Genomic DNA, 22,304 nt, shown 5'->3' with positions numbered 1-22,304 from the left:
CCTTGTATGTGCACTCAGCATGTGAAAGTGACCAAGCTGTTTGCCTTTGCTAGGCAGCACGTTTACACACACACACTCACACACACATATATAAATATATATAAAGTATATATGGAATGTCTTGTTATTCCATGAGCAATGGAGACTGAAATGTTGGAATAACAAATAATATTTACTCCTTTGTGTTGTGCATAACAAAATCCTAGGCGCTGTCTCCAAATGACTTAACAGTCCAAATGAAATTTATGGCTGTTGCTGTTTTCTGCCTGAGCACAAAGACTGCCTGAACAGTCTGTGAAGATGATCTGCTGAAAAGAAATTAAAAAATTGTCCTTATGCAAAATGAATATTCAGAGAGACTGGCATATTTTCTATTGAAAATTACCTGACCAGCAAATGCACCACAGGATTCAAGTGGCTGCGTATAGAATTGGAGCAGAACCCACAGTGAGTTAAACTGAAAAGGTGTCAGGTGCCAATATTGGGAGAATCCTACCTTGCATTGGGTCAGTATACAGTTCATCAGCAAATTACCAGAAGCACACATATAAATTGTCAGCTAGTGAAAGATTGTATATAGCCGTTGCATACAGATACAGGCAATGTTTTAGGTTTGGTTGACAATTTATCAGCATGCTACTGGATTTTTGCTGGTGTACTAAGAAAAGTGGAGATGATTTCCAGCATCTGCCCAGGTAGCAAAACACTCAGCATGGCCATGTGTTTCAGTGCCTTTACAGATAATACAGTCCCATAAAGCCATAGTTGTAAAGACTGTGAAGAAAAATGCCTCACAGTCACAAAATGGCTGCAGGTTAAGGCTGTGCAACTTTACCATCATAAGAACCAGGGCATAAATCCTTTGTTCCTTGTCCTCTGTCAGACTGGCATGTGTATATTTACATAGTGCTGCAAAAGGAAATCATACAGAACCTCCTCCACACAGCAGTTATGTACAACAGTTACAGCATCCTCTATCTGAAGTACAATATAGCTTCAGGGATGTGTGATACATCAACAATGTTTACAAGTCTCTATCACAATAATATGACATTTTTGCAGCCACAGCATTGCAGGGATTTACCTTTAGGCATTATCTGGTGAAGTGCCACAGACAGGAAAAAGATTGAGTCACTGTAATAGGTCCCAGAGCCAGAACTGAAGTGTTTCTGCATGGCTTCCACTATAGGAAAGAGTTTCTCTGTCAGCATACCCACATCATGGAATATGACCTATGGTATAAATAACATGTATATTAGGTACTAAGAGATCACATACAGTAGTACTTAAAAAACAATTAGAAGCATGGAATAATGGCAAGCACAAAAATTACAAAAAGCTTAAGTAAAGAAGTAGGGCCAAATGTTAAACATTATGTTTTGAGGTTCTGTACCAGCCCAAGGCAACCACAGGGCCTTAGGCAGGGAAGATCTGTGCCTCTAAAGATGCCCCCAGAAGCTCCCCATATTCGGTTCTGCTGATTCACTGCACATGCTCTGTGCTTCTGTAAATTACTGATCTTAGGGACCGACTCACAATATACTGTGTATATAGAGTATAGATGTCACAATATAAGGCTGATTAGTAATGAATTCAGATTATTAGTACAGGTATTGGACCCCTTATCCGGAAACCCGTTATCCAGAAAGCTCTGAATTACGGAAAGCCCGTCTCTCATAGCCTCCATTTTAATCAAATAATTCAGAAATTTAAAACTTATTTCCTTTTTCTTTGTAGTAATAAAACAGTACCTTATAATTGATCCCAACTAATATATAAATAATCCTTATTGGATGCAAAACAATCCTATTTGGTTTAATTAATGTTTTATTGATTAAGGTATGGAGATCCAAATTACGGAAAGACCCCTTATCCAGAATACCCTTGGTCCCGAGCATTCTGGATAACAGGTCCTATACCTGTACATTGCAGCCCGGTAGCATCAGCTTCTATGACAAACAAACCTCATTTTCTGCTTGATAATTTGCAACTCCTAAGCTTAGCTTTTGAACAGCTGCCCTGAGCACACCGAGCATGTGCGTGTCACTGACACTCCAAACACACACCAAGATAGGGACCTGCAGGCTACTACTATAGAGATACAGAACCTTTTGGTTGGTGCAATTAGTTCAGTATAGGAAATATTGCATTCCTATTCATATTAATTTTAAGGGTTTATTTCTATTTCTTTAATCTCATAATCAACTTTAATACTTACATTTAATTTTAAGGTGAAATGCCCCCTTAAGTTCTGTCAATTGAAGGAAATATAGCATACCATTGTGCCAAAATGTTAATTCTACAGTTATATGTGCTGCCTTTGCCTTTTATTTACAATCAATCTTGCAATACTATACAGATTAGGAGCAAATTATTTAGATATCCCTAGAGTACTGAGTGTATCTAAGCAAGCAGGGAAAGAAAATCCAAGTGGCAGCCAATGGCAAGACAAACAGAAATGCTAAAAGCTACCCAACAGGACTGGCTATAAACCAAAAAACCTAAAAGATTAAATACATTTCTGCAACCATTTCCCGGAATACACTTTCTTAGGTAACTTTCCTTACAGTGATGGCCGCTATTGTTAAAATGTTTATCTTGGCTTGCAGCTTATTTTGCCGACACGATCATACATGCGATGAGCATATTTCTCACCTATTTCTCTAACATAAAAACAATCAAGCAAATGGCTGGTCACTAAGGAAGCATACAGCATAGGGAATTTGTCCAGGGCCTCCCAGAGCCATTAAAATAAGCATAGTGTCTATCAGATCAGCAAGGTCATTTAAGTACATGAAGATCTTGCACCACTACCTGGTATTTTTCTGTTTAATGTAAAAGACGGAGCCTTGCTCACCAAGCAACAGAACTGAAAGTAATTGTACTTGAACAAGTACTTCATAGAATGCCATTTAAATTGTAATGCAAACATTTTCTTTTCTGCTCAGTTTGTACATCAAAAGGAATAGCTGCCATTTTACTATTTCAGCTAATTTTACAAAACTATTTACTAACTGTCTTGCTGTATTTCTATGTAGGAAGGGTAAAGCTATTTAAGAGCAATCATCATTGTTTTAAAGGAGAAGGAAAGTTACAAAATCACTGGGGGGTGGAAAATGTTAGGCACACCCCCCCTCTTTACTCCGAGCTCGTGCTCCTGTTATGAGAAAACTGCACCAGCCCTGGGTAGCTGCGAGCCAGTGATCCTCTTCCTTCTTTCTTTGTGCCGCTTGTGGAAGCGCAATAGAGTGAAGAGCTGAACTTTAACCAAAAAGCCGGCTTTCTAAATCTACTTGCAGCTACCCTGGGCTGGTACAGTTTTCTCCTAACAGGAGACTGTGTTCCACACGTGTTTGCTTTTTCTGTATGTATGTATGTATATCTTCATTTATAAAGCGCTACTTATGTACGCAGCGCTGTACAGTAGAATACATTAATACAAACAGGGGGTTATTAAGATAATAGATAAATACAAAGTATTACAATAAAGACAAATAAATAAAAGATACAGTTGCAATAAGAGTCAAAAACACAAGAGGATGGAGGTCCCTGCCCCGTAGAGCTTACAATCTATATGGGAGGGTAGCTTACAGACACAAATAGGCAAATATAAGTGCTGTAGGTCACAGTGGGTGACACTACAATAGAAGTGTTAGTTTCCAGATCAGGTGCTGGTTGAGTGCTCCAAAAGGTAGTCTTTAAGTTTAGTTTTAAGACTGAGGGAGGATTCTCTCAGGGAGGGCATTCCAAATGACAGCAAGGCAGAAAGGTTTAAGGCGGGAAACAGCAGTAGTAGTGGGGGGCGCAACAAAACGGTTGCTCTGCGAGGAACGAAGGGGTTGGCCAGGAACGTACAGAGACACAAGGGAAGAGATGTAGTGAGGAGCAGAGGAATGGAGGGCTTTGAAGGTTACGAGAAGGAGTTTGTAAGATATTCTTTGTTTAAATTCTCTTCCTCTCATCCAGGAGAGTTCAGGCCCTTCCCCTGCTAAAGGCCTGAACTCTCCTGGATGAGAGGAAGAGAATTCTGGCAGTAGTGTTTATTATAGACTGTAGGGGGGAAAGATGGGAGTTAGGGAGGCCGGTTAGTAGCAGGTTACAGTAGTCAAGTCGGGACAAGATGAGAGCATGCATGAGCAGCCTAGCTGTTGCAGTAGAAAGAAAGGGACGGATTTTGGCAATATTGTGTAAGAAAAAGTGACAGGTTTTGAAAGTGGTGTTAATATGGTCAGAGAAGGAGAGACTGGAGTCAAAGATCACCCCCAAACAACGCGCCGAATCGACGGGGTTGATGAGGGTGCCATCAATAGAGATAGAAAAGGGGGGAGTAAGACCAGGCTTAGGCGGAAAGATCATTAGTTCAGTTTTTGTTAGGTTCAGTTTAAGGTGGCGTTGGTTCATCCAATTGGACATAGTTAGGAGACAGTTAGAGATTTGAGTCTCAGTTTAAACTGTTAACGAGGGGGTCGAAAAGTAAATTTGCATATCATCAGCATACAGATGATATTTAAAGCAAAATGAACGGATAAGATCTCCCAAAGACCGTGTAAAGGGAGAACAACAACGGCCCAAGTACAGAGCCTTGGGGTACCCCCACATTAAGAGGAACTGGAGATGAGGTTTTGTTAGCATAGGAGACAGTGAATGAACGGTTAGAGAGGTAAGAAGAGATCCAGGATGCAGCCTGACTACAGAGACCAATCGAATGCAGAATTTACATCAGGAGGGAGTGGTCAACCGTATCAAACGCAGCCGATAGATCTAGGAGCATTAGTATAGAAAAGTGACCATTGGCTTCGGCAACCTGAAGATCATTTGTAACTCTGCACAACGCCGTCTCAGTAGAGTGTGCAGGCCGAAAGCCAGATTGCAGTGGGTCCAATAAATTATGTGCATTAAGAAAGTTAGTAATACAGGAGAAGACGATATGCTCTAAGATTTTGAAGGCAAGCGGTAGAAGCGAGACAGGACGGGTCCAGCATGGCCTTTTTAAGGATAGGCTTGACACAGGCCTGTTTGAACGAAGAGAGGAAACTTCCAGAAGACAGAGAAGAGTAAAGATGTGAGTAAGAGCCGGAGTAATTTCAGCAACACGGTGTTTAAGCAGAGAAGAAGGCATGGGGTCAAGAGAGCAAGTGGTGAGGGGACCCGACAAAAGAAGCCGGGAGACTTCAGAGACAGTTACGGGACCAAAAGAGCTAAGACATGCAGAAGGGGGCTGAGGAAGGAGGAGCTGGTTAGTATTAATAGAGGGGGGGGAATTTGATTGCGGATGGACTCCACTTTGCTCATGAAGAAATCAGCCTGGGGAAAGTGCATAAAGTGAGGTAATGGAGTCATTTTGTCCAACTGGTGGTATGTATATTATGCATTGTCATTGTATTTACTGTTCTGTGAATTTTTTCCATATAAAGAGCATTATATGTTAAACATACCATTTGCTGCCTTTTGTGGTTAGTAGGTGTGCATTGAGTACTGTATATACTCGAGTATAAGCCTAGTTTTTCAGCAACCAAAATGCACTGAAAAAGTCGCCCTCGGCTTATACTCGAGTTGGGTCCCCCCAGACTAGCACCTTCTGTCCTTTGTGTGCAAATTAGGCCACCCGCAACCAGACCCTCCAGTGCCTATTGTTTTTGTTGACCCTCTTCTCCACTTATAGAGCTAGTTTACTGTTTTTCTTTGAAATATATATTTAAAAACACATACCCCACTGATGCCTCAATTAATGTATTTTATTGGTATTTATTTTAATTATTGAAACTTAGCAGTAGCTGCTGCATTTCCCACCCTAGGCTTATACTCGAGTCAATACGTTTTTCCAGTTTTCTTAGGTAAAATTAGGTACCTCGGCTTATATTCGGATCGGCTTATACTCGAGTATATACGGTAATTGATTGACTGAGAGGTTCCATGACCATATAAAAGTATGAGTCATGTAACACAAATTACATCATTAGGCACCAGTTTATAACTGATCACTAAGCACTGCTTATAAGGATATTAGTTACAGGATATTCATGGCTCATGTACCAAGTTCACGTGTTTGGATGTCAGAACATTCATAACTTTAAAGAGTCACACACAGAATGCATGTACTGTACACCATGCAGTACCTGGCTCTGGCCCACTGCTTTCTGCCCCGTACAGAATCTCTCCACCACTTCTGTTTCTTACCGCTCTTGGGGGTGTAACCTGTACCCCACCCTTCTCACACATGCAGACTCTCATTCACGTCCCATTTCACATGGGATATCGTATTTTTGTTATTTGTCACGTAACTGAAAGTTGTCTATTATAAAAAATAATGTACCCCCTCTCATAAAATATGAGGATGTTGGATGCCACCACAGAATTCCATGACTGTATAAAACCACTCTTTCTGTGGACACTTTTGTATGATTATGAAGCTCCTCTGTAACTTCTTATATCCTTATAAAAATTAAAAAATTAAAACTTTAGCCTATATATGAAAATAAATAGTCAAAATTTCTCTCAAATATAGATTTGATACCTGCTGTCAGAGCACATCTCAGTGGGCAAGCATTCAAGTTTTCCTGTGCGTTCCACTTCATTACACACAGTCCGGCTCAAATGAACCAGAACATTTAAGAAAATTCAAGCACGGTACCTGGTGAGACTTGCCCTAAAAAAGGTTTACTTATTATTTAGTCACAAAGCAATGCCTTGGTCAGGATACACTTAACCCAAGATAAGCTACTATGCACGGAGGTGTCAGCCTATGAAAACATTTAACTGGTAACTAACTAAGGTAAATAGTTAGGACCCCCATATGGGGTTTACCTTGAAGTGGTATGGTGACTTGTCAAAATTAATAATCATAACTTTTACACACAATAAAAAAAAAAAGTAAGACCTAATTCAAATGACTAAGCTTTTACCTTTATCTTCTTAGCTCACAAATAGCTAAAGTGGCGGAGAATTAAATTTTAGCTTTATTAAGCAACTTCAGCATAAATAGTAATATTCCAACATGTCTTATATAACAGTTTTTAAAATATTTTTAAATATTCAGTTTTTCTCCTTTCTCTGTATAATTGGCACCCTCAAAGGGAATTAATAATTATAAGTGGACACTGTTCTTCTATTTAAGTAACTTATTAGAATTAGTAGAATTATTGAGATATTGATTTGTGCAATTGCTTTCAACATTGAAATAAAAAGTCCCATCGAATTAGAAAGATATCTTATGGTGTGAGTATGTAACGATGCAAACCGTGCAAACTTTGAAGCTAAGGGGGCATTTATTAACATTTGGATTTCTGTGGTTTTATAGTTTTTTTAAACCATGACTAAACTCATTTCCATGAATTTTAGTCATTTATGAAAAGATCCATACTGAAAAAGCACAAAAAAAAAAAAAAAAAAAGTCATTGAAAACCACGAATTTTTCATACAATCGCACTAAAGCCAGTGTCAAAAACAAGCCTGAAAACCTCTAAAACCACAAAGTAAAGAAAGATCTAGTCATAAAAAAACCCCAACTGAAAAAATTAAGTGTTAGTAAACACCCCCTTTAGTTAACGGGGTGGGTTTGTGAGAGTCTCCAGCTTTCCCAGCTATATACCCATACATACAAATTTTCACACTAGGGGTAGTTAAATGCAGTCATTTACAAAATGAGAACTGTCAAAGCATAATGAAATTTACTGCATGCACTGCACCCTTTAAGGCACTGAAACGTCTAGCAATCTGAGGATATTTAATGTCTGCTCAATCAATCATGGAATAGATTACTTCCGAAATAGGGCATCACCATAGAGACAAGGCAATGACATACAAAATAAGGAGAGGAAAAAGCATGCAAGTGAAAAGAGAGAACACAGCTCAGTGACAAGCTGCGGTACATAACAGCAAAGTGCACATCCAGGCACCATTCATATCTGAGTGGAGCATTAGAGACACCTATGGGTGGTTTTATGATTCAGGGGTTTATAAGGGCTCTGGCACATGGGGAGACTAGTCGCCCGTGACAAATCTCCCTTGTCGCGGGCGACTAATCCCGATTTACATTGTCGCCCGTGGGATGGCATTTCGGGGACATTAGTCGCCCGCGAGAAGGGAGATTTGTCGGGGGGCGACTAGTCTCCCCATGTGCCAGAGCCCTAAAGTCTACAAAAAAAAAAAAATTGGGCAGGTGTACAAGTCAACATGTACACTAAAGCTGGCCAAGTTAAGATTTTTAAAAGATCTTTTCGTTATCATAGGACTAAGTTATCCTGAAACGATTGTTTAAAAGCACGGTTTGCCCATCAACAAAAACTACTCATCATCTAACTGAAGCTAGAAAAACTACCTGCTTGGTCGTGCAAACATTTGGACAATGAGCAAATTTTATTCAAATATTCAAACCTTTCCAACCGATTTTCAGACCGATGGATGTGAGGCACTTTTGACATTTGTCCACCAGCCTATGGGTACTTTGCTCTGCCCCCAATCAGAAAGTCACAACTTCCTTGTTCTTGAAACTTGTGTCAGGGGTCACATCTGAGTAGCAAAAGCTTGCTAATGCAGGATATGTGATGGTCACTCTTATATAGGCACAGTGACATTTTATAAGATTGGGGGACAGAGCAAAGTACCCATAAGCTGGTGAACAAATGTAAACAGCGCTCAACCTATTGGTACTTTAGCCTGCCCCCCAAGCCCAACGTTCACTACAACTTTCCTGTCATTGAAGTGTAGGGACCCATAGGTATTAGAGTCCCTATGGCTTTAAATCCCTAGTTCCTAGTGCTGTTGCTGGGCAAAGCACCATGTATCTAGTTCATACTATATTGTGCCTTATTGGTTTACTTAGGATGACCACTCCCCTTGCAGACTGATAAAGTGTCTAGCAAGGAGGGGTGGCTTCCTCTTTGGCTGCCTTCTGATTCTCAGGTAACATCTCCATCGAGCCTGGGATCAGACTTGGCCCCAGTAAAAGCCATTTGCCCTAGAGTAGCCCCTTGGTGCTCTAGTGAAAGTCGGGGACAGGGCCCCGTGAATGAGGTGAAGTTAGCAGAGGGATAGATCCTGTAATAGCACACTCTATATAGTGTGAGACAGTCAGGGCTATCTAGCATGAGCAGCACTCGCTCCACCATAGGAGATCTAAAAAGGGTTTAGCAATACCCAGGCTCTGTTTGCCTTACTGAAGGGACCGCAGTCAGACATAGGTATCAGGCAGTTTCTTCCCCTGATCCACCGTTGCTGTAGGGATCCGGCCCAGTACCAGGTGATCATCCTTAGGATGCCTTGCATAACTACAACTGTTATTTACTGCTTCACCATCTACCTCAGTATTTGTGAGTATTACCCTGCATCATCCTGTGTGTAACAATAAATGTTAATAGTTGATCAGCAAAGAACCTTCTGGCGTCCTATTTACTATTCACTACACCATACAGCATCAGGGAGGTGTAGTTCAATATCATCCTCATTTCCAAAACAGCTCCTAAAGGTCATCTCCCACCTAGCGGAGGCCCATCCTGGGAAAGGGGCATCGCATGTAACACATGCTCTACCTAATACTAGTCTGGATTGACCCTTTACTGGCCAAATATGTGTTACAGAAGCGTGTGCTTAGTATTGACATGGGGAGTAGTAAAGGTCTGAGGGTTGGCAAGGGGGCAGAATTAGTGCTAAACATTTTTACATAGGGATATTGTTAAAACTGGAATGTGTCACTATACCTTTTATGTTTGGTACTTGATCTACAGATCAATGCATAGGGCTTGGGCTCAATATTAAAAAAAAAAAATGTTAAAAAGGGGAAATTTTGCATTTTCCCACTGAAATCCACCAAATGTAGTTTCACACAGTTCGACGCCGTGCTTGTCATCTAGAGGAAAGAGCGGATGACAGTGGATCTGCTTTCCTCTGCCTGAAGTCTGAGGAAAATGGATAACCCACTCAGTGTGCCCCTGCTCTGCCCCAGCCTTGCTTAAGTGAAATAAAAAGGTTTATGCAGGCAACAGGCATCAGGAATGCATAAATATATTGTTTTCACCAGTGTACCTCTTATTCTTGCTGTCACACAGAGTTAACATGAAAAGGCAGATGACTGCACAGAGATAAAGATGGAGCAGGTACCTAGCTCTCTGCAAAAATACAATCAGATAAACAAACAGTGCATTATACTCCAGCATAGAGAGCTCCGGTGTTGTGGGGATTAACCAGCAATAATGCAGCAGATGGGCCTGGTTTAACTGGCTTCCTATCCTCATATCATGCCCCTCCCGGCATTCATTCAGTTTAGGCTTTCTATAGCACATGCAATATTTCACTCAGCTGCCCTAGAACACCTGTATACCACAATGCAATACTCATAGAATTTACTCCTAGACAGTATATAATGGAAAGTGGGGACATACAGTGGTGCTTAAAATTTGTGCTTTTCTCTATTTCTATATACGAGTAAATGTGACCTAAAACATCATCTGATTTTAAACAAGTGCTAAAAGTAGATGGAGAAACCTAGTTAAACAAAATAAACAATAATAATTATACTTGGTTATGTATCTATTAAAAAAAAGATCCAAAAACCTATCTGTGTGTGGCTAAAGTAAGTGAATCCTTTGGATTATCATAAAATTTAAAGAAGAAGTCTGGTATTTTCAGTCATAGAGATGACAAACAGGTGTGAGCTTGTTTAAATTATGGGGATCCAGCAAAGCCTGATAAAACATACAGCACATTTCTGGATGTGTATCATGGCTCAAACAAAAGAGGTGTATGAGGACCTCAGAAAAAGAGTTGTTGCTGCTCGTAAAGCTAAAAAAGCTTCCAAGATTATCTCTAAAGAGTTTGGACTCCACCAATCAACAGACTCAAGACCGTTGTTACTTCACACCAGTGGTTCTCAACCTTCCTAATGCCGCTACCCTTTAATACAGTTCCTCATGTTGTGGTGACCCCCAACCATAAAATTATTCCTAAGACCATCAGAAATATGTGTTTTACGATGGTCTTAGGCGACCCCTGTAAAAGGGTCATTTGACCTCCAAAGGGGTCCCGACCCACAGGTTGAGAACCACTGCTCCACACAAGAGTGAAGACACACAGAGCTACTAGTAGCAGCTACTTTTTCACAGCTACTAAACACCAGAAAATGCCTTGCTATAGACAATACTGAGAATCAGTAATTGTCTATTTTAGTAGCCATGACAAGTAGCTGCTACTAGTAGCTCTGTGTGTCTTCAACCTAAAAGCCTGAGAAGTTACAAAGGAACTGAAGGCCTTTCTCACAATGGTGAATGTTAATGAGTCCACCATCAGGAGAACACTGAACAGTAACGTATGTATATATTGCAGAGTAGCAAGGAGAAAGTCACTGCTCTCCCCCAAAATATTGCTGACCATCTACAGTTTGCTAAAGATCATTTGGACAGAATGTTATATTTAGAGAAAAACACTGCATTCCAGCATAAGAACCTTATCCCATCTATGAAACATGGTAGTGGGAGTGTTCTGGTTTGGGCCTGTTTTGCTTCATCTGGGCCTTGGTGGCTTGCCATCATTGATGGAACAATGAATTCTGAACTTTACTAGAGAATTCTAAAGGAAAATGTCAAGACGTCTGTCCGTAAAATGAATCTCAAGAGACAGTGGGTCATGTGGCAAGCCAACGATCCTAAACACACAAGTCTTTCTACCAAAGCATGGTTACAGAATAAAGTGAATATTCTGATACGGCCAAGAAAAAGTCCTGACCATAATCCAATTCAGCTAAAGCACACTTTCATGTGAGGAAACCCACCAACATCCAAGAGCTGAAGCTGTTCTGTAGGAGGAATTGGCTAAAATTCCTCTGAGTTGATGTGCAGGACTGCAAAACAGTTACCGCAAATGTTTAGTTGCAGTTATTGCCGCACAAGGGGATCACACCAAATACTGAGAGCACAATTCACTTTTGCCACACACAGATATGTTATTGGATCATTTATTTTTCCATAAATACATGGCCAAATATAATAATTTGTTTCATTTGTTTAACTAGGTTTTCTCCATCTACTTTTAGGTCTTGTTTGAAAATCAGACGATGTTTTAGGTCAAATTCATATAAAAATACAGAAAATTTTGAAGGGTTAACTTTCAAGCACCTCTGTATACTACTCCCAGCAACACTGCACATTCACTAGGAGGGCTTTCTTTATACCCAAATTAAAAACAATGGTGGAAGATAGATTTAGGGCTACTTTACCTAAATATGAGCTTTGCAGAAAGGCCAGAACATAGAAAGGACTTGTGACTTTGGAGGGACAAAGATGTAAAGAATGAAATGAAGCAACACTGGTTAAGTATTAGGTAACTGTAAAATCAGCAGCTCAGGTGAAAGCAGCATTTGTGTTTTTGTAATGCAGCTGAATCACTGCCCTATTGAAAGGTTGGTGGGCTATGGAAAAGCATTCCTAAACAGGGAATATAGCAGAGAAATCATTGTGCAGTTAATTTTAGAGGATTTGTTGCTCTAAAACATTCCACTTCTCCCAGTCTGACATTATTGTGCAAGGAACTCCAGAGCAAATATAAGGACAAGTAATATCTTTAGCCAATTTTCTTACTGTACAAAAATGTTCCAGCCACAAATAAGTTTCAGTCTGCAGTAGAAAAACATCCAAAATAAATGATATACAAAGATTCTCAGTGCTTGTATGTGAGTAGGGTTGCTAAGAGCAAATAGTGGGATGTTTGCAGCATAAGTAAGCTTTACAAGACAGGGACCTCTATCCTCCTGTCTCTTTGATTCTTAACTTATTGCAATTGTATATTGTATTTATTATTATATTTTGAATTGATCTGTTATTTTAATAACCCCCTGTTGTACATAAGTAGCACTTTATAAATAAAGATATACATACATACATGTTTCAGGGTTGGCACAAAGGGGTTATCAGTAATGATGGCGGCAGGCTATGGCCCAGGTTCCAAAGTGTTTGTATACCTAATTAAATCTCTAGGGAACAGTCACTAATTCTTGGTGTTCACTGGTCTAATTCCAAAATTGGAAATAGTTTATTTTTTGATGAAAAGAAGTATGCAATTCAATTGTGGTATTTAAAACAAATGCAGGTAACGCACATGTACAGAGATACACCCAATTGGACTGGAATGTCTGAGGAATGTAACTAAACCAGAATGTACTACTTTGCAAAACAAGGCAGCATCGTATAACAAAATACAGAAAAGCAGTTTTGAAATAACATGAACAAGGGCTACCCCAGAGAATATAGTGGAAACAAAAAATGAAGAAGGTAGAGGGAGCCTTGTGGCCAGCTCAGTTTTTGGCAGTTGCAGAACAGTGACATCTTGTGGTGTTTTTGTGAAATTATTTTGTGTATAACAATACCAAAAGCATGAAACTATAATTTCTCTTACAAATATATTATATAGGAAGAACGCACTATGTGGAACCTTTATTCCAAGTTGCTATAGATACTATTAAGCTGTCATTCTTAATTTTTTTTAATCTTAAATGTTTTCTATTTATAGTAAGAATGACAAAATCACTGTATTCTACAGCGCTTATCTGTTAACTTTATGTAATCACATGCCCTAAAGACAAATGACAACTTGAATAGTTGCCTATACAGCTTAACAGCATCTTGTGCAGGACACTTTAAGTGACTTCGCAAAAAAAATGTGGCACAAAAATGTGGCACATATGCTTTCTTACCAGCAATTCTCTTTTTAGCTTCTAGGAAAGCATATCAATGAGACCGGCCCACAGTAGCCAAGATTTAACTGTGGTCTATGTGCCATTGTGCCAATCACCCTATGCGCTATTGCCCTAATAGTGCTTCTAAAGGAAATTCATTTTTCTTTTTAGTAGTGCACGCTAACAGTGCAGTATATTAAAAAGCATACAAATCCCTTTAATTTTTTGGTGCTACTTATCCTTTAGGCAATGACACAGGACAAGGAATCCCCTAAAATAAATGATGGTTACCTGAAAGAGCACATAAACCAATATGTTCTTGTGTACACAAATCCCAACTAAAACATCCTATTTTATATGATTGATTTACATAATTTCTGCTGAAGTCTAAGTTCCAAGAGTGGGAAATGCAGCAGCTACTGCTAAGTTTCAATAATCAAAATAAATACCAATAAAATTATATTAAATGAGGCATCAGTGGGGTATATGTTTTTAAATATTTATTTCAAAGAAAAAACAGTAAACTAGCTCTGTAAGTGGAGAAGAGGGTCAACAAAACAATATGGTATCAACAATGATACCTTAAGAGTACTACCCCCTTAGCTCAATCAGCAACCAAGCCAAAACACAAAGGGGCATATTTATTAAACTGTGTAAAATGAATTCGCTTAAAAATGGAATAAAAAGCTGTGTAAAATAAACTGAGAAGATCGCCGTCTGAACACCAGATTTTACGCCATTATTTTACGTAAGTTCTGGTGGAAGAAAAAACAAGTAAAAAAATTTACGCAGATTTTACGCCCTTTTTACACAGTGAAGGCTGGCGATGTGTGGTGAATTTTCCCACCGTTTTTTACACAGCAAAATAAATAAGCCCCAAAGAGTTAAAATCCTTTAAAACTATATATACTGTAGTTTATATAGAATATAAAGTGAAATGTCTAGTGCAGAATGGGACAGGTGAGAATAGTAGATTAAGATGAATTCGGGAGCGGGCCAGGGCACTGGAGGGTCTGGTTGCGGGTGGCCTAATTTGCACACAAAGGACAGAGGGTGCTAGTTTGGAGGGACCCATGGCACCCGACTTGAGTATAAGCTGAGGGTGACTTTTTTAGTACATTTTGGATGCTGAAAAACTAGGCATATACTCAAGTATATACAGTATATGTTAAGAACCAGCTGGCTCTTAGTTAGCAGCATGAGTGGGCCATGCTAATGTGAATTTTTTAGCTGTGACTGAGCACCATGAGCGGGCAATGGCAGAGAGTAATGGGAAAAGAAAAAAAACTCTGCGCAGTTAATTGAATGTCACATACACTAAGTATGGAATCTAGCACTGCCCAATGCTCTCTCTTTCACACAAATTTATTGGGACAATGCTTAGCTTATCTAGGAAAAAAAAAAATTCAGAACAAACAAAGCTTTGCATTTGCCTTTTAATGCAATTGCACTTTTGTTGCAAGGTTTAGCACTCTAAGGCTAAAGGCAGACAGGTTATCTTTGCCTGTGTATATAAGGGCTCTGGCACACGGCTCTCCCTTGTCACGGGCGACTAATCTCCCTGTGTGCCAGAGCCCTAAAGCTGGCCATACACGTGGCGATCTCACGATGTTTCGTACGACCGTCGGTCGCACGAAACATCGTCAGATCCGCCACACACCATTCAGGGCTGAATCGGCAGGTAAGGAGGTAGAAACAATAGGATTTCTACCTCCTTCTGCCGATTCAGCTCTGAAGGGAGAATTTTGGTCAGGCGCCTTCTATGGCGCCCGATCAAAATTTTCTAACTTGGCCGATCGGCGAGCCGACCGATTTCAGCAGCTTCCTGCGATATCGGTCGGCTCGCTGACATGCCATACACGCACCGATTATCGTACGAAACGAGGTTTCGTACGATAATATCGGTGCGTGTATGGCCACCTTAAGAGCTGACCTACTGCCTTCAGCTCCCTTTATGTGTGTACACTGGCAGGCATGGGATCAACATGGCAGCCCATATACAGAGCATATTTTTACAGCGAAATCCATCCTTTATGTGTGCCGATGCCCTCATGCGTAGTCTGTCAATGCACACACATTCATGGAAATCAGTGGATCAGGTTTTCTCCCCTAGTGTATGTACTCCAGTGGAGAAAACAACCCATCTGCCATTAGCCTAAACACCTGAAAAAAAATAGAAGTATATATTTTATTTGCAAAGATACAACCTGTTTGGACAGCCTCAACTTTAAATATGAATATATTTTATGGAGATTTCTAACTTGTAACCATATATTTTTGGAATACTGGTGAATGCAAAATTGGCGAAAATGCCTTTCTGCTTCAAACGAAAAAAGTGCAATACTTTTCTAATTTTAGAATTTTTTACAAAATAATTTCTGACAGCATGTTATCTGCCACATCATTGCCAAAATAAATATGAATTCCAGGGGTCTGTATAGCTTTATGCCCAATACACATAGGATTTCCCCAAAATTAATATAGTGCATTCAAATTGTCATGGTGGTCACCTCAGCTATTGCAAGATCAATACATTTACTGTATTTAACATGGGTTAAAGGAGAAGGAACTACTTAGAAGCTATTGTTATTGCTAATAGATTAGTCACAATAGTGCAAGCTAGAATGCTATATTTAATCTGTAGAAAGCTTTACAATATCTGAGTTAACAGCCCTAGATTCTCCCAGTGTTTAGAATAGCAGCTGCCATTTTAACTTGATCTCAGTAACTTCCATGCTGCAGCTCTGGCTGCTGGTAGCTCAGATTACAGCAGAGAGGGGAGCGGGAGGAGGAGAAGGGAGAGGGAGAAAGGAGCAAGCTGGGCAGACTCGTGCTGTGCCCTGAAGGATGTCTGATACAAAAGAACGTGTACACAAAAGAAGAAAATAAATCCTGTGATTCTTTTTCACAGTCTGGAAACCACAGGCCTAAAGTGAGTGGAAGTGTAGCCTGGCTGGCCAATGGCCTGATATTACACTGAACTGGGTTATCAGGTGGCATAGCAAACTACACAATAAGCCTGTGTGTAAGTGGTCATCAGTAGAACCTAACAGCAGCACAAAAGAGAAAGTAAGTACATCACAAGATATAACTTGAGAACCTTTTGAATTCATATACACATATTCTCTATTCATTCTTAGGTGCATTTTATATTCTAGGAAGAGAAAGACAGGTGGAGAGTGTATTTAATCTGCATTCTCTAATGTGCTGCTGGCTAAATTAAAGATAAAATCATAAAACCTTCCTCCGGTGGCCCTTACCAAATGGCAATTTATCTCTTTATTTATTTAATTATTTATTTATTACAGTGTTTGTATTCCCTGTGTGTAAGCATATAGTGGTGCATAAATGACACATACCCTTGGCATTGCCCAGTCTCTCTACCCCCTCACCTTATACTTGAAGCTGGCCCCTTGCAGCAGGTCCTTTAGCAGGGATTTTCCTATCTCTTTGCTGGGCTCGTCGGACACAAAGTGAAGGCAGAGCACCTCGTTACTTTCAAACTTGCCATATTTGATGAGCGAACTGAGTGCGACCTGGAACTTGTCCCGGAGCCCTGGGTTCCTGTGCACCTTAGTAAACATCATGAGTAAGTGATAGTCCAGTGGCCCCCGGCTCTCTAGGATCTTTCCCTTCTCACTCAGCTTCAGTTCTGAGGAGGCGGCGTCAATGAGGTCTAGTTCAGTGCTGGTGCTCTGGGCTGCCCGGTTCTCTTTAATCCGCCTGGTGGTACTAGAGAAATTCTCCTTTCCTGACCCCAGGTAATAAAAGGCAAAAACCGCCAGGGCAGCGGCCAGCAATAATATCCCGTGAAGGGCTCTCATGCCAGTAATCCTACAGGCCATACCTAGCAGCCTTTTACCCTAGGACTCTATACACCCAAACTCACATTCTGCTAGCAGCCTGAGCACTCATCTGGGAGAAGCCATGTTGGATGAACTAAGAGCATCACATGACACTATCTCTTCCAGCCAATCACTTAATTGCCCCACTGGCCGTTGTAGAAAATTTCAATTAATTCTGGGGGTGAGTGGCCAGACCTGTGACTTCCCCGGTGCTGTAATGCATGCAGCACTCATTCACAGTTTGCTATTTGTCATCTGCACCTTTGCTCATCACTTGTGCTCTCCATCTTCAAATACCCTCCAAATAATACCCATGTCCAGCTGCATTTGACTTATTTACCTTCCATTTACACAAAGTCCAAAATAACACTCCTCTCCATGCTATGGATACATTTTTGAAGAAAGCCGATACAGCCCCTCAGTATGGAACCTTACGTGCACACCCCCAACAGCTCTCCTCCTCACAGGATATCCTGCTGTAACCCGGAAGTCCAGTCATTGCAGGGCAGAGGAGGAAGCATTGCAGCTGCTAAGTTTTCCCTCTTCGCATGTTCTTTTCAATGGCTGGGGGAGAGACACACTGAGGGAATGGCTGGGGGGAGGGAAGGGCTTTGTTACAAGAAATGCTGGGTGAGAGGTATACAAAGGGAAAAGCTTTGTGAGAGAAACGCTGAGGGAATGGCTGGGGGAGGGAAGGGTTTTGTTACGGGAAATGCTGGGCGAAAGGTATACGAAGGGAAAAGCTTTGTGAGAGAAACACTGAGGGAATGGCTGGGGGGAGAGACAGGCTTTGTTACAGGAAATGCTGGGTGAGAGGTATACGAAGGGAAAGGCTTTATGAGAGAAACACTGGGAGGAGGGGAAGGCTCTGTAAGAGGAATGCTGAGGGGAGCGAGAGACTGATAGAAACTTGAAGGCTGCTTGAGAGAGGCTGAATGGTGGTTGTGCGGGGAAGCCTGACTGGGGGGGCATTGCATGGGAATGGCTGTGTGAAGGGGAACAGTGTGGGGGGAAGCCTGACTGGGGGGGCATTGCATGGGAATGGCTGTGTGAAGGGGAACAGTGTGGGGGGAAGCCTGACTGGGGGGGCATTGCATGGGAATGGCTGTGTGAAGGGGAACAGTGTGGGGGGAAGCCTGACTGGGGGGGCATTGCATGGGAAATGCTGTGTGAAGGGGAACAGTGTGGGGGGAAGCCTGACTGGGGGGGCATTGCATGGGAAATGCTGTGTGAAGGGGAACAGTGTGGGGGGAAGCCTGACTGGGGGGGCATTGCATGGGAAATGCTGTGTGAAGGGGAACAGTGTGGGGGGAAGCCTGACTGGGGGGGCATTGCATGGGAAATGCTGTGTGAAGGGGAACAGTGTGGGGGGAAGCCTGACTGGGGGGGCATTGCATGGGAATGGCTGTGTGAAGGGGAACAGTGTGGGGGGAAGCCTGACTGGGGGGGCATTGCATGGGAAATGCTGTGTGAAGGGGAACAGTGTGGGGGGAAGCCTGACTGGGGGGGCATTGCATGGGAATGGCTGTGTGAAGGGGAACAGTGTGGGGGGAAGCCTGATTGAGGGGGGCATTCAACAGGAAAGGCTGTGTGAAGTGGTTGTTCTAACTTGTTTTACAGAAAGCTTCACATATAGTAATGCTCACTATTACCAACACTAGTTTTGCATACGTTCTGGCATTCCGTCCTGATATACAGTTCATAAAGTAGATATATTTACCCATTATTATTACACTAGACTACATACACTACACTATATGGTGCTGTTGTATGCCACAGCTCTTTACAGACACAGACCTGCACCCTCCACCCTCCACTCCAACCCTGGATAGACTGCATATCAGTCATTCATCGCCTGGGTTTATGGCTACTTAGGATGCCACAATAGGAAACCTATACTGGCCTGTGTAGTCCAAAAAGTTTGCAGCACTTTCCCAGACCCTGAAGGACATTACAGGGGATTTTTGCAGCCATTTGATTTTAATGCTTTTGATATGGCTTTGGGGTGATCATTGTTGTGTTTGTTTATTTTTCATTGCCGTTTTTTTTTTTTTTTAAATATTTACTTTTTTTTTTTTTTTTAAATAAACAAAAAAACACACAAACATCACTTGTCTTTGCTTTTCTTTTATGACGCTATGACACTGGTTTCATAAGCATAGGTGAACATATGTACATTGAAATATTATTACATTATCTGTAAAGTACCAATTACATCACCAACCACAGTTCAGGGGTCTACTATTACTACTAGTGCGTAGGTTGTGGAGACCAAAGGCCAGGTCTGCTACAACTATTTGTGCATAGAGTGGGGGGGGTATCACACGTCTGGGGTCTACTATTTCTAGTAGTGCAGGGGTCTATTGTGCTATTTGTGCATATGGTGGTGGTGGTGGTGGAGGGGGCACAGGTCAGGGGTGTACTATTACTATTTGTGCATAGAGTGGGGGGCACCAGTCTGGGGTATATTTCTATCATTTTTATTACATAAGAGGGCAATTTGTTCCTTATAATACACAAGTTTTTAAGTACAGTGTAACACATCAAACGTCAGTAAACAACAATTGTAATTCATGACATCAATAATACACATTTATATAGATATAAACTTATGTATTATAAAGAATCCTTTGTAGTAAAAGCAGTTTGTGCAATATTAGCAGACCCCAGACCTGTGGGCTCCCCGCTGAAATATGTAATAATAGCAATCCCAGGCCTGTGGCCCCCCACCGCATATAAAATATTTGCAGATCCCAGACCTGTTGGCTCCCAACTGAAATATGTAATAGTAATAGCAACCCCAGACCTGTGGCCCCCCACTGCATAAAATATTTGCAGACCTGTGTGTTCCCCTCTGAAATATGCAATAATAGTAATATGGATTCCTTTGAGCGCCAAGAAGAATATAAGCAAGACTGGCAGTGAAGATTTCAGGAGAATCAATCTCTTCAAGCGCCAAGAAGAAAACGAGGAGGAAGCCGGTCCCTAGTAACTTGTGGTTGCTCAGTGACTTCACTTCCGGAAGTGGCACCACGGAGGCAGGAATTTTAAACCCAAAAACCAGGAAGAAGCTGACGGCAGTTTGCATGTAGGAGAGAAGAAGCTTTCAGACCCCATATACTCTACAGAAAAGCAGTGATTGGGATTTTTTACTCATTCATTACAAAAAAACAGAATGCAGCAGAGTATTTGAAGTTATAACTGTAAGTTGACTGATTGCAATTGGGATGTCTCCCTTTAAGAGGGACTGGCTATGTTTTATTTACAAGGTGGGCAGCAGTGCAATCAGTTATTTGCTACTTGAAAAGGGGTGGGGATAAAATCAGCTAAACCTTTTTGGTCCATGTGTTGTCAAGAATGTTGTGTTGATATGCTCGGGTCTGGGAATAGGTTACCCCCACACAATGTAGGCCTCTATAATAAATATATTGCATAAAACAGCTCATATGTAAAACCCTGGTTCCCCTCAATACACCATTTGTGCACCATGGTGCACACAAAGAAGCCAAGGCACACATACATGTTAGGCCACATCAGCCAATGAATGGCTAGAGGTGTGTCTTTTACTCCCTCACTTCTTCCTGTTACAGTGAGAGCTGCATTATTTTCTGTCAGGTGATCTTTGAGGGAGCACACAGCCCATCACCAAATGGCGGCTCAAGGGAAAATATGTAAAAGGGCAGAAACCAAAAGGTGTGTTTAATATAGATCAAGCCTTATGTTGTGTGTGTTGGTTTTGGGTACAAACCCACAGGAATAACAGACCACTGTAAATCAAAAGGAACAGACAATTTTCCTTTATAGCTATAAGAAATAACTTAAGTATAGATCTGTTTTGTCTACAGGCAAAAATTATGTTCAAGAAAAAAAAGATGAGAGATATGATAAAAAAAAGCATAAAAATATTTGAATATTTGTTTTATTGAAATTTGCATATTTTTCCATTTTGCAGTGTACAAATTCTTAAATCAAGTATATACAATTCTTACATAATGTACATTATCATTTAACATACATATGTTCTCTTCCTTTAGTGAGGAAAAACAGAACTACATTCAAGTTTTAGATGCATGGTAAATATGGATATGTTTGACATATCTTATCTGATAGGGGCAAAGGAGGAAAAAATCTACAGTAATGGAGAGATGTTACAGTAGTTTAGACAGAATTGACCATCATATACGGACATGCTGTGTTTTATAGGCCACTCACAAAATACTGAATGCACTTTAGGTTGAGGGAAAACAATTGCACTTCAAGCAAGGTATTAAACAATCTTGGTATGATTTACTCACTGTATAGTAAATCACAATGGGCCCTTTAGCCACACAGATAGAACATTGCCAACTTCAGTCCCCCATTACACTGTAATTAACTGTGCAGATGAGAACACTTTTATATGCACCTACTTTCGTAGGGCTATGGCTGAGGGCATTTTATTCTACTTGTTCTGTCAATAAAACCAACTCTACCTGGCTCATATTATTTCCCACAAACTTCAGTGAAATTTGCAGTAGATCAGCCAGCACCCGATTAGTGCTGGAAAATGCACCAGTGTTTATTGTGGGTTCTGGCCAACCTGCAGAGCTTACATTCAAATAACTTGAAAGATGTAGGACAGGAAGCAATATTCTGATTGACATCACAATAAGTTGCAATTAAAACCAACAAAGGTTTTTGATACCACAGTTTGAGCACAGAAAAACCAGAGTGGGAAATCTGCCCAAAATTACCGTGCCATACCCCCCCCCCCCAGATTATAAAAGCCCCCTTAACTGGCCTGCCCCTCAACCCCCCCT

General features: G+C 40.9%; 1 protein-coding gene across 1 annotated transcript in view; it reads right to left on the bottom strand.

The window, feature by feature from the left end:
- xxylt1 (xyloside xylosyltransferase 1) overlaps window positions 1-18,328 on the bottom strand; it is an 85,159-nt gene extending 66,831 nt beyond the window's left edge. The window contains exons 1-2 of the mRNA XM_002937833.5: window positions 17,053-18,328; window positions 1,085-1,232 (exon numbers count right to left, since the gene is read on the bottom strand). Of these exons, the coding sequence (XP_002937879.1) occupies window positions 1,085-1,232; window positions 17,053-17,505 (601 nt within the window). The 5' untranslated portion in view covers window positions 17,506-18,328. The remainder of the gene's footprint in view (window positions 1-1,084; window positions 1,233-17,052) is intronic.
- Between the last annotated feature and the right edge of the window lie 3,976 nt (window positions 18,329-22,304).

The sequence above is a fragment of the Xenopus tropicalis genome, chromosome 5 (assembly GCF_000004195.4).
Source record: "Xenopus tropicalis strain Nigerian chromosome 5, UCB_Xtro_10.0, whole genome shotgun sequence".
NCBI classification, from domain to species: domain Eukaryota; kingdom Metazoa; phylum Chordata; class Amphibia; order Anura; family Pipidae; genus Xenopus; species Xenopus tropicalis.
Note: the sequence above shows the minus strand (reverse complement) of the source record. Positions and strands in the feature narration are given on the sequence as shown.